General features: G+C 47.3%; 1 protein-coding gene across 2 annotated transcripts; it reads right to left on the bottom strand.

Annotated features, from left to right (window-relative positions):
- Positions 1-488: 488 nt before the first annotated feature.
- LOC149343854 (defensin-1-like) lies at positions 489-11,565 on the bottom strand. 2 transcript variants are annotated; one of them, XM_089546084.1, is made up of 4 exons: positions 11,497-11,565; positions 6,114-6,195; positions 4,433-4,492; positions 489-819 (listed from the first exon to the last, which is right to left on the bottom strand). In XM_089546084.1, the coding sequence occupies exons 2-4, from the start codon at positions 6,154-6,156 to the stop codon at positions 704-706; spliced, it is 219 nt and encodes a 72-aa protein (XP_089402210.1). In that variant the 5' UTR covers positions 6,157-6,195; positions 11,497-11,565; the 3' UTR covers positions 489-703. The 2 variants fall into 2 exon arrangements, with proteins under 2 accessions (XP_089402210.1, XP_089402211.1); XM_089546085.1 differs by having other exon boundaries at positions 6,114-6,206; positions 11,498-11,515.
- Positions 11,566-12,191: the final 626 nt, after the last annotated feature.

Below are 12,191 nucleotides of genomic sequence, written 5' to 3'. Positions count from 1 at the left end.
AGACACTAAATTACGCCCTACCTACTTTGCTTAATCAATTTCACCTGCCAAGCTCTTCCGCTCGTTTGCCTTCGAACAAACAGATGATAACTTTATTTTTATGAAAACTTTATTTTTATAATATTTGCAAGTCTTGCCTTTGCAATGCCTTGATTGCTCTTTGCATTGGAATGTGTTTGCTTTGAAATGCCTTTTCTTTTTGTATGTGATGTAAGATATATTGTGTTGATTGCTTTTCCGGTTGCGGATAAACCGTACATTCTTATTTGTTCGATTTCTTTTTTTTTCTGTTCAAATTGTGAACTAAGTGCTTTGTATGTATGCTCTATGTGGTTTTATTATCCCTGCCGCCGATGTAGTTTGGGGGAAGGGAACGTTGTCAAGCCGCAATATTGCGGCTTTGTTTCCCTCCTCCTCAGCCATGTGATTTTCTTTACATGTCTGGAATAAAGTTGACTTGACTTGACTTGAAGTTCTTTCTGCGTGAAGTCATTTGATCAACTTTTATTACAAAGAACAATTCACAGCGATGGAATGTCTGGACTAGCAAGACAAAGGGCAAAGCAATCAAGTAGCGTGACGATGGCGGTAAGCATCCGCCTTTCACGTGAGCTTCAAGACCATCCGCAGAAACATCTGTCTTCTCCATGCAGCTGTCTATGTCTTTGCTTCTCCAGGAAACCACGTCTCCCTTAGTCTATTTTCAATCACAAGTGCAGGTATGATCTAAGAACCCAGTGCATTTGCCTCCCTTGCGGCCGATATCCTTGCAGTGTTTTTTGCATACACTCGGGAAACCGAGGCAGCCGTAGTCACGACCTGAGAAAGCGGAGGAAGAAAGAAGTGGCGGTCATTTTCCAACGTCTTGTACTGTATCCATTTCGAACGAGTCACACTTCAGACGCGCTGAAAGCGAATATCGGCAGAGAGAACACGCGAACAAAGTTTTAGAAAGGAAGCGTGTGTTGTCTGAAGCTCTTGCACACAGGAAATGATGCAGCTAACTGAGAAACAATAAGAACGCAAGAATTTTCTAACGCCGTTCCATTTGGCAGGAGTAAGCTTCCGCTTTGAAGGAGTCAACACATACCAAACAACCTAATCAGCATTTTTCTCTGCCTTCTTTTAAGTCCTTTTTTCCCGTATAGTAGAGCTCCAGGGAGGACTACATGTCCAACACTCTTAGTCAAAAATTTAGAAAATCAGAAAATTGTAAGATACTGTTACGGAAATATTGAAGACAATAGTTCTTTCTTCTGATATGCAGCAAAATTTTTCTTTTAAAGTGTCTCCATCGATCGTATCGAACAGCTAACACTGCCATACAAAACCCACAAGAACGCTTTTGACGATATCAAAAACGTCATTAGAAAAAAAAAAATTAAACACTGCCGTCGGGCAATGTGCGCATATAATGATTGCTATAGTGATGTTTTGCATTATATGAAAACAATTGCGTTAATCGGTTTTCCGCTCAAAATTGGCTTTGTCTAGAATTGTTGGGTATGTCTTAACTACTTGCTCAAAAAAGCGTTACCGGCATGTCGGGAGCCTAGACAGCAGCCAAAACATCGTTATCAATGAGGTCCAGAAGGGGCAAGGGGAGTGTAGTTGCAATTTGCTGCTCAACATATTACTCCTGTTGCAAACACACCGTTTCATTTAGGTAGAAATGACCAGACTGAATGCAGCAACATGCCAATAAGTAGAAGCCTTTTTGCCGAGAAAAAAAGATTGCTATAGCCAGAGATGTTTCTGCGAATAGCGGTAGGAATATGAAAACACTCAGTGAAAAAAAATCTGACAAATGGCCCTTTAAAGTCACAACGGTAAATTTTCAGTGCGTCTACCTTTACCCAATAAACGAGTCTATTGGCCTGCGGGTTAGATCTTTTTTGTTATAGGCCCAACTATGAAGAACCAGCTGCCTCACACGCTGACTGAACACGGCTGCGTTCACAGACGGCCCGGCATCCATGAAATTTGGTATTTAAAAAAGAGTTATCACAGATTAGAAGTGCGGAACTGTAATGCTCGCACATGCAGGTACTGTACATAACCTAGGCTTTCAAGGCCACGGAGCAATGCGGTTTTATCCGAGGACTGTGCGCTCGGATTACGGGCAATGCCACTAATACATATGTATAATCACATTCCGCAATGCTTCGCATTGAATTTATCTATTGCTTCATAAGTAATGGCGTAATGGCTGGCTAGTTTGCTGCGCATACTCAGGATTACAGAGCAGTCCCAAAATGAAGGAAGAAAAAATCTCTGCCTCTCCCGTAACCGAGAGCAGAGGAAGCATGAAATGTTTACGGGCATAACACATTGGTTGTAGATGGTAGTAGTCAAAAACTTGAAATGGGTCTAGTGTTCAACACACCACACCACACTCTTCTTGTTGCGTCGAAACGATTGCCTGCTATAGTGCGGGCTTAGGTAGGCAGCCGCGAACCTTGGCGGCCTTTTCGCTCTCGGGAGCGGCCGCATAATCATGGCGTTGTCGGCAGGGGCGAGCAGTCTTCTGATGTGGCGTATCACTCGCAAAGCGATCGCTTTCTGCAAGACGCTTCCTATCTCTCCTTTTATCAGGCTCCGTTGCTCGGCTTAAGCAGCTGTGACGATGGCGGCAATTAAATGCAGGACTATGCAGAAGCGTACGCGGACACGACGAGACGCAGGCCTGACAAGAATGTATATGCAGCGCGTTCGAATACTCCCCGAGCGTGTATACATCTGACCTACCAGAGGGGGAACCTTCATGAGCTGAAGGCCCAGATGCCTTTCTTTTACATGCGTGAGTGTGGGACTGCGGCGCCATCCTTGGGGACGACGCGGAAGCGCGGCCTTCTCTCTTGGAGAGTGTCGTTAAATCTCGCACGGTGCCCGGATGCTCTCGTTTCAGTGCCCGGATGAGTGGAATTCAGTGCCCGGATGTTGGCTCTTGGTCTCGGCGTGATGTCACCACACTGCCGACAACGGGAGCTAAAAGCATTTCATGCTTAAAAACTGCTTTTATTTGGGACTTTCGCATCACCAACTGACACGGTGCGTCTGCGGGGTAGGGGAAGAAATTGCGTGGGCTCTTTAATGAATTTAACCCGAACAGGTGGAGACCAATTAAACGCACATGACGAATTGCCTACACCGTTGGACTTGCTAAACAAAAATTTGCTGACTGTTTAGCGTCGCCAAGCACGAAATATTGCGCGAAAGTGCGTTTTTGGGCGGGTGGACACCACCGCAACGTACCTGAAAGCGCGGCTGTGTCGTCCACTTACCCAGGGAGCCCCTTACCCGCGTCTTCAACTTTTTCATCGTCCATGCCAATTCACCCAATGTATGCCAGCTGCCTATGCTCCTGTGCCGTGTTTCTTCCCCATCGTTGTCCACGCCAACGCATGCAGCGCATACCATTATTAATACCGCTACATAACTCAAAGCGCAAATATTAGTTTTATAGTAGTATAAGTTGATGAAGAAAATAATGTGCAGTGCAAAGCGCGACGGTGTGTTGCAGGTTAACACGAGGCGGGATCATAGTGCTCTCATGCAGTGGCATAGAGTTTCTTACTATTCCCTAGAGCGAAAGCTGGCGGTGCTGCACTTCAGCCACCATGGACGCTCAAAGCATCATGGGGTGGTGAGCTACTTGTTGCGGAATAGTCCTATTTTTTCGGGAACACGGAGTGGCACTACTGAGATCTTTAATTCCGAAAACGCTGTTTGTGTGCGCGCAGACGACTTTCGAGCGAACGCAGTGTGTAAAAAGCCATAGTAATGAAAACGCAACAGCACACGACGTCAATAAAAGGTTTCACTTTTCCGATATGCCATTAAAAACCTCTTAAAGTGTTTGAGCAACAACATGTTTTTAAACATATTTACTTTTAAAAGTACGCCTGCTAATTACGAAATGTTAGTTTTTGTAGTGTTCATTACTTGGCCAATGGGAGAGCTAGCTATCTCTTATTTTGGGCAAACTTTGCAATTAAATGCTTTTCTGCTCATTTGTTGTAATTTACAGACAGGGTATGGAATGTTAGGACATTCTTAATTATCGATTATCGTTTATTTTTGCATTATTTTTCGGCCAAAAGTTGTAGTTCAGCAGTCGGTCGCTCACCGCCCCATGATGCTTTGAGCGTCCATGGTGGCTGAAAGGGTCTCCACGCAAACTTCCATAGACGGGTTGCCAGCTTTCCTTCTAAATTATAGTAAGAAACTCTATGTGCAGTGGCTAGCGAAGCTCATCTGTACGCGCGGCCGCAGATTCGAATCCCACTCGTAGCAATGTTCGTTTAATTCATTTACGGTTCGCTCAAGGTCACCCTCAAGGACGAGCATCACACTGGTGTCACCTCGTGAAGTAGTGCTTTGGCACTAAAATTACGCGGCCTAATTATACTCCTAGTAATAGATTACTTACGGACGCGGACCTGAGCCACTCCGCTTTCATCGTCTTGAACCGGCACAGTGCTGACAAGTCCTGCAGACGGTTGAAAAAATGAACATTTAATGAGGGCGATAATGGTAACGTGCACCCAGTATCTCTTCGGTCCTGAGCACTGATCATCCCTTGGGAAAGCAGCCCGCGTACCAAAAATGGAATGTCACCTGTATAGCTGACTCCTTGAAACATTACATTGTTTTGAATTTTCATATTTTGTATTAAACATGTGAAAAGCACGTGTCTTGCATATTTTCTAGAACGATATGAGGTGCGCGCACATATTCAATAGACAGTTTTAGCTGAGCGTTTTTAAGGCCAGCAGGGCCGCGCGGGCGGAGTGGATACACCAGCGGAGAGGCGCACGAGAAAAGAGTTTTAGCCGGGCTGATCGCACGTCTTGTCGAGCGGAGTAGAGTCGCTTAATAGCGTCGTTTAAAGCCCCTCGATAATTTGTCGAGGGGCTTTAGAGTCGCTTGCTCTGCTGCTCCACCTAACGGTCACTATTCGAGTTAGGGTGAAAAGAATATCAATTAAGCCTGCTAATAATGCTCTGAAAGCTGTTAGTAAACGTAGATGTGTTTTTAGTTAATTATTTGGTACGTGTTGCGTTTTATATGTACAAAAGAGGCCGCCATCTTGAATACCCATACACGCCCGCGCGCTCTTACGCACGCTCGCGCGCTGCCTATCGCTCCGCTGGAGAGGGCTTCCCAGCGGGCGTAAGATTCGCTCCGTGAAAAACCTGTCTGACCCAGCGACGCACGCATGCGCAGTGACATCTGCGCTCGTCCGCTCCTCTCCGCTGGTCGTAAAAACGCTCAGCTAAAACCGTCTATTATAAGAAGTCCATTTGCGTAAGACCCGCCGCGGTGGCTCAGTGGTTACGGCGCTCGGCTGCTGACCCGAAAGACGCCGGTTTGATCCCGGCTGCGGCGGCCGAATTTCGATGGAGGCGAAATTCTAGAGGCCCGTGTGCTGTGCGATGTCAGAGCACGTTAAAGAACCCCAGGTGGTCGAAATTTCCAGAGCCCTTAACTACGGCATCCCTCATAGCCTAAGTCGCTTTGGGACGTTAAACGCCAATAAACCAAACCAAACCATTTGCGTAAGTACGGGCGTATATCGCCAATGCGTGAACGAAAAAGATACTATGATTCAATACCGCAAAACATGATGCAAGGAGGTAGGAATGATACACACGAGGTTACGTCGCACCAACAACCTGGAGCAAAGAACCGGGAATAATGCTGAATTTGTCATTATTAGTCGTGTTTTTCATGCGCCGCCTCTCGCACAAGTTCCTAGAAGAGAGCGCCAATGGCCGTTGAGAGATCACATCCCACCCCAGGCTTGCATGAATACAGGAATACCTCCCTCAAATCTTTACTCAAAGAGCCAACGAGTTCCAGTGAGCAGTGCGTTAAAATATCGACTCAAGCGCGTTCCTCTCACAGGCGTTTTGGACTTGGAACTTTTGCGAGAAACGGGGTGCACGCTTTCCCTTCATGCAGTCGTAATAGCACTATCGATGGGACGTTGAAGAGGTGTGGAGTTGGAAGTATTACTTTTTTCTCCTTCAATGTGGCCAATTTTTGTAAGGAGAGGAGGAAAGCTGGATAAAGTGCTTGAAGCTCTGGACTGAGAGAATGACACTTACCGGCGACAAGAACAATGAGAAGGGCAACGGCCAGGACCTTCATATCGGCTGCTAAACTGTTGGCTTTCGTCGGGAAGCGTCACTAAGAAATACAAAGAAAAAATGGTTAGAGAGAAAAGAATCAGTTTTCAATTTAGGAACATCTGCCATCGCGTCTGAAGACACGAAATTACAATGGTCCGTGGCATATCCTTTTAAGCTAAGATCAAGGCTCTGCTCCTTCCGAAATTTCATTAAGGACAGGAGAAATAGCCTTCTGACGCGGAATGAATTTTGGCTGTTTTGAAGAGAAACAATGTCGACGAGGAACGAGCGCAATTAAATATTTGCGATATGGGGTGCTATAAATTCAAAAACGAAAAATTATAATTTCATAGCATCAGAATTTCATGCTCGCTATTTCTGGTTCACGTGCTGGCGGACGGTAAATACGAAAGTGGCGGCTGCTGCTGTTCTCAGCGCGTCCCGTCCGTTGCAAACAACCGTATATTTGCAGCATGTCTATACTGTTTCACCTTTTATAAACCTACGGTATTGCTACACGGCGCACAAATGGCATTTAAATTTAGCTCCCACAAGGACCAAAAAGTGGTTCCAGCGTTTCCCTAAGACAACCACCGACCCTCGCTCCTAAAGAGTTTGATTTGTTAGCTTAATGATGAAGTAATCAACATTTTCAGGGCACGCTGCGATATAACCAAACATGGGCATTTCTAAAACCGCCCGCTGTTATTGTTCCATCCCCCTTGGCGGGCGAAACCAGCGCCCCCACTGGAGGATACGTTAGCTGTCGACCACGAAACGAAATAGCAGCGCGCGCACCGCAACTTTCCGCTAAGGTGTTTCGAAGGGATCGCCTCGGTCACTGGCATAAGCATCAAGGCACCCCAGTGATTCAAGCGCAGGTTTCACGAATTTAGGGTTGGGCCACGCTACGAGGCACCAGGAGAGTTGAGGCCTCTCCACTTGTCACGTCTTTGAGCTCACGCGCCAGCGGAGTGTATGTTCGGCTCTCAAGCGCAAAATGAAATAACACGCAAGCACCGCGGAGGCGTGGCAGAGAACCGTCTCCGTGGCAGAAAAGTTCCGGTCGAAGGCCGCGCAAACCAAAGCACTACGCGAGCGCCGACTTGTGCAAGCCTCGCTCGCGAAAGGATGGCGCAGATATGTACCACGACTCGTGTATCCATATTTGTTGCTGTGGGAGCTCAAATGGACCAGTTGGTACATAGTCATACAAGAAACCGCCAGAAGGAACACAGCTAAAGCGGAAGACTGACTGCTTGGCAGTGAACCACAGCGCGTTACACGCGTTTTCTCTGGCAGTGGCATCACTTTTCCATAAACAGCAGAAATAACAAACCCTAGCCGGTAATGTGGACACCACGTTATCTATGCTCTGACGTAACCATCTAAAACCGCTTAAGAGCGAGAGAGAAAAGAATAGCTTCCTTCCTTGTTTATACTTGCAGTCGTGACCGCGGGTGCACGCTGAAAATGCTGCGCGATAGCGAGGTGCTACTTTTTTCTTTTTCTGTCTCTTTTGCTTTTGCCGTGTGTTCAGCAGGCATTCGACAGTTACTGCTATGACCCTTACTACATGAGAGAACAAGAAGCTAAAGACGGGCTCATAAGCATGCACAACACAGGCGCGTCTTCATAATGTCCCCCGAACAATGTAATTCGTGGTGAAACACGTAGCCTGTAAGAATTCCACCGTAGAAGAGCAAGGGAATGAAACGACTTCAGCCCCCGATGCCGGTTTCACCGTTACCCAACAAACACAAAACCTCCTCAGAAACTCCAAAAAAGGATGGAATGTCCCAGTCCCAGTACAACGTTTATCAAACGTTCCCAGACCATAGAGGCACGACATAGAAACACAAGCAAAAAGGCAGTGCTCCCACTAAAGGTCTAGAAACGTTTTTTCTGGAGTGTTAAGCAGCAACAAAAGCGAGTTAATGCATTTTCGTCCCAGAAATGTAACTGGGCGTAACGTTTTGGGACCAATGATTTTCAACAAGAAATAAAAATCGACTGCTCGCGCTCTCTTTTGTCTCTCCTTCGCGCCACAAGCTGCGGGGAGAGAAGGTTTTGCTCTTGCACTCGTCGTTTTGAGAGATGAAACGGCAGTTTCATTCAAACAGCCGAAGGAAGCGGTTAACCCCGCATCTCTCTCGGTGCATGCGTTTCTCGCACGTGGGCCGTCGGCTGCATGCTGCAGGCAGGCGGCGGCGGTCTGCATTTTCATCGCGCCGCCGGCAGCGGCGGTCAGCATCTTTCCCGTCTTCTAGCGTTTTCCCAGCTTGCGCCCAACTTCAAAATTGTGTGGTGGTCCCTCCAGGCGTCTCCGACTATCGGCACTCCTCGCTGCGCCGCTGTCTAGCAGAAGTGCGGTAATGGCCTCCCGTCGCTCGCCCGGCTTCCTCGCTGGACGGACGCCATTTTGCGCACGCTTATTGGCGCTGCCCCAGACGTTCGAGCACAAGCCCCAGCGCGCGGCAGTTCTTGCTCTCGTCACTGCGCCAACTGGGCTGTCGTGGACTTCGTAGCTACGGATTCACGGAAGTTTTCCCGCGCACCTCGGCGTACCCACACCATTCCTTTTGGAACTGATGCCGCGGCTGCGCATCGCAAGTCCTTTGCGCAGCTCCACGGCCCTACTGATGCCGCTGTTCGAGGCGGCGTTCGTGGCAGCGGAGTTCGTGGCAATAGGTGACTCCTCGCACGCACCCTGCATTCCTCAGCGCCTCCGACGACTGCAGCACGTTGGTGGTGGCAGCATGGCCGTCTACTACGGTCTGAGGCGGGAAGGACCTTCCGAGACCCACCACTCTCTTTCTGCCAGTGCCCATGGATTAGCCTGCTCTACCAACTTCGCCACCGCGCAGCCATCCTGCCGCAGCGGTATAGTATGTGCAGTGTTCGCGTGGTTATATTGACTCTCTCCCACTGGATTAATCGTGCCTTGATCTCGACTCCCACGCTGGACTGTGCCGCATGCGTGGTCTGCCGCACCATGGATGCAGCGCGCCACCGCACGTACCTGAGCACGTTCACCTTCCCGCCTGGCTCCAAGCAGTCTTATCCCCACACTTAGTCACAAGAAAATAAAACTCCCAGGATCGTTACGAGGGTGTAACGCGTAGTTTGAGCGCTCGCTGTGCTGTGAGAAGGCGCAGGACAGAAGCCTGCGTTTAATTTATGGTTTCAGCTGTTGCAGCCTTGTATTTCATCCCTGAGTTTCCGTAGGCAACGTCGTCAAGGTATGTTGGTTTATTTTAATTATTAATTTAATTTATTTATTTAAGCATACTGCAGGCCCTTTTCGCATTTTTTTTTATTTTCGCCTAGTAGAACTAATATTTTTTTTCTGTTTTGATAACACGTCGCTGAAGCTTGCTCCGAGTCTCTAAGCGTGAGGGGGGTTTCAACTTGAAGAAAATCCGTGACCTGAAACTGCGTGTCTGCAGCGTACGCCCATCTCGTCTTTTCTTTTGTCACCGAAGTTGCTCTTTACATACGTTTGCTTTTGCATGTGCATATCTGCTTTTGAAGCCCTTAGAATGCTCGTTTAAGGTGCATCAACTTTCAGCCTGTATTCTGTTTTACTTGCTTCATATTGCAGATTTCTCAGGGCTGGAGAAGAAAGTGGCCATCATATGCATGGCGCCGTAGTGTTATGTACACTGTGTATTAAATGGTGCATTCGTTTGCGTCTGCTGTTTGTATTCATTCAGATTTGCGCCGTTGAACGTAAATTTTTCGGCACGGACTTTCAATTCGGTCTGTATTGTTTTTCTTTGACTGAAACATGAATGCATTTTGATTGTGGTGGTGTATGGTGCGGTCGCTGGCATGGACGACAGGATGCAATTCGTGCTAAGAGCACACCTAGTAAACTGAAATTACTTCTGTATGGCGCTGCTAGCTATTTGCTCTTATATGAGCCAAATCGGGTGACTTTTTGAGTTAATATTTCCTTTGTGTGCAAAATGCTAGGACATTTCACGTAAACGCATAAGTGCAGAACGGCCGAGCCAGCACGCATTCAGACGAGTGGAAAGGTGGATTACACCACCTGTAACGTAAGTATGCACCTGAAATTTGGCACATATGTGCGCTTGGATGCCTGCAGGCTGCATGAAAAAGGAGGAATAATTTTATTGAACCAGAGCCGAGAAATCGAGCATTAACCTTTTGGGGCTTTCCATGGGACGCACAACTTTTTGGACATTGCTAGTTGTGGGGACGTTTTTTAGATGTGTTCGGGAAAAATGAGCACCTCCTGGGGAGATTCCAGATGTCCCGATGGGTCATTTTTGGGAGATTTTGAGGAGGTTTTGTGTTTGTTGGGTACGAGATGACCGGATGTCCGTTGCAGTGATCCTCTCAGAAATTTTTCATTGCCTCGCTTAGTATTGACGCTCTGTAATTTTTTGCACGGGAACCTCTTATGTGCACAGAGTGTACAGAGAAGAGCATGCACAACCGGTTGACCAACCTTGCAAACGCAGGTATCACACCGATGCTATCTGATTACGGGGAAAAACAAGGAAATACGCGTTTATATATATGGGGCCTACGACTCCCCTCCTCCTTCAGTTTTCTTGCTCGCCAGAGCTTTATGCCATGTGTACGCTGCAATATAAAATTGCCGAAATAAAGCAAGACTTTAATTATTTTGCCAGTGATATTCAGGTTTCACCGAAAGACATTTTTCAATGTGTCACTAGAAAGCAGAGTACAAACGTTGAGGTCTGTTTCTTTAGTTCTCCCCGTTAACAATAATAAAAAACATGGAAATTTTGCGGAACCCCACATATACTGATGGCATTCAATAACTGGAATTGTTAATAATTTTAATCAAGCTATGCAGAGAGGGTCAGGGAACAATAAAAAATGAGTTGGATAAATGTGTGTGTGAGGGGGGGGGGTGGATTAGGCATATTTTTTCGACTGTAGTTTCCACTTATAAAGCTAGTATCCTGACTTATGACGAAACGCTTTACTTAACTAATATCTTGGTACGCCCGATTCGCGATTCAGTAATAAACGTCCAGTATTAACTTGGTTGCCTTCAAGGTAATGGTGGTGGTATCGGTGCTAAGGAGCGAGCGGGATTAATCCTGCATTGATTTCAACGCAATGAAAATGAAATCGACACTTCAGAAACGGCAAAAATGCGCAAGAACATCGCGACATCACTATGGACGCAGCTTTCTTTAGACATTCTCGTATAATGGCAAGTTTCATCAGTGGCCTGCCGCGAGCCGCAGAACTACCGTTTTGGCATCACTTTCTTCATTAAACCGTTTTTGCAATCAACATTCATTTTGCGAAAAAAATACTCGAACGAAAATTAACGATGTCAACTCCTCACCTTGTTCTCTGGTGCCTCAAGCTGAGTTCCTTGCTCCGTTGGCATCGTCGAGCCGTTTTTATATTCGGAGCGAGACGGAAACGAGGAGGAAAGGGTGCTTACGCCCAGCTTTCCGGGACATGGCCGTTTATTTGGCAAACTGCCACCACTGGCCGCTTCACCCTGAACTCCTCCTCTCTCTTTTCTTTCCCCCTTTCCTGCCTCGCATAGTCACACGCGGGCAGACGGGTGAGAACACCGCGGTAGGGTTAGGCGGTCGGGTTAACCTTTGTTCAGAATACCTTCAATACTGCGGGATGAGGGGGGAGCAGGTAGTGCTCTGCGGGCGAAAGAAAAGTATCAGTGCGGCGTGAAGCCTTCTCTACGCCTGACGACCGCATGCTGAGTAGTCGGATATTGAGAAAGACGCCTGGGGGGAAGCGAAAGAGGGGACGGACAAGGCTAGATGGTTGACGGACTTGTTGAATAGCTTGAGGGGGCGAGGATGCTTTCCGCGATTCTTTCTGATGATTTGTAAGGTTTCCAAAAGGTGCCTCCAGGCTGTAGAGAAAAGAAAAAATACATCCCTGTAGAAACATGATGCAGTGATGCACAGTGTGCCATGTCTCTCCGGCGCCGCATTTTTCGCTGCACACGCGCTATGCTGCACATAGCGCGCACACCCGCACCGACGCACGAACGCAAGCTAGAACACC

This window comes from Amblyomma mixtum, chromosome 5 (assembly GCF_055824585.1).
Source record: "Amblyomma mixtum isolate Tamu chromosome 5, ASM5582458v1, whole genome shotgun sequence".
NCBI lineage: Eukaryota > Metazoa > Arthropoda > Arachnida > Ixodida > Ixodidae > Amblyomma > Amblyomma mixtum.
Note: the sequence above shows the minus strand (reverse complement) of the source record. Positions and strands in the feature narration are given on the sequence as shown.

Coding starts and splice junctions, on each gene's coding strand:
- LOC149343854 (XM_089546084.1), bottom strand. CDS start 6,156: ATGAAGGTCCTGGCCGTTGCCCTTCTCATTGTTCTTGTCGCCG. Junction 4,493..6,113: donor TCTCATTGTTCTTGTCGCCG/GTAAGTGTCATT, acceptor AACCGTCTGCAG/GACTTGTCAGCACTGTGCCG. Junction 820..4,432: donor AGTGGCTCAGGTCCGCGTCC/GTAAGTAATCTA, acceptor CCGCTTTCTCAG/GTCGTGACTACGGCTGCCTC.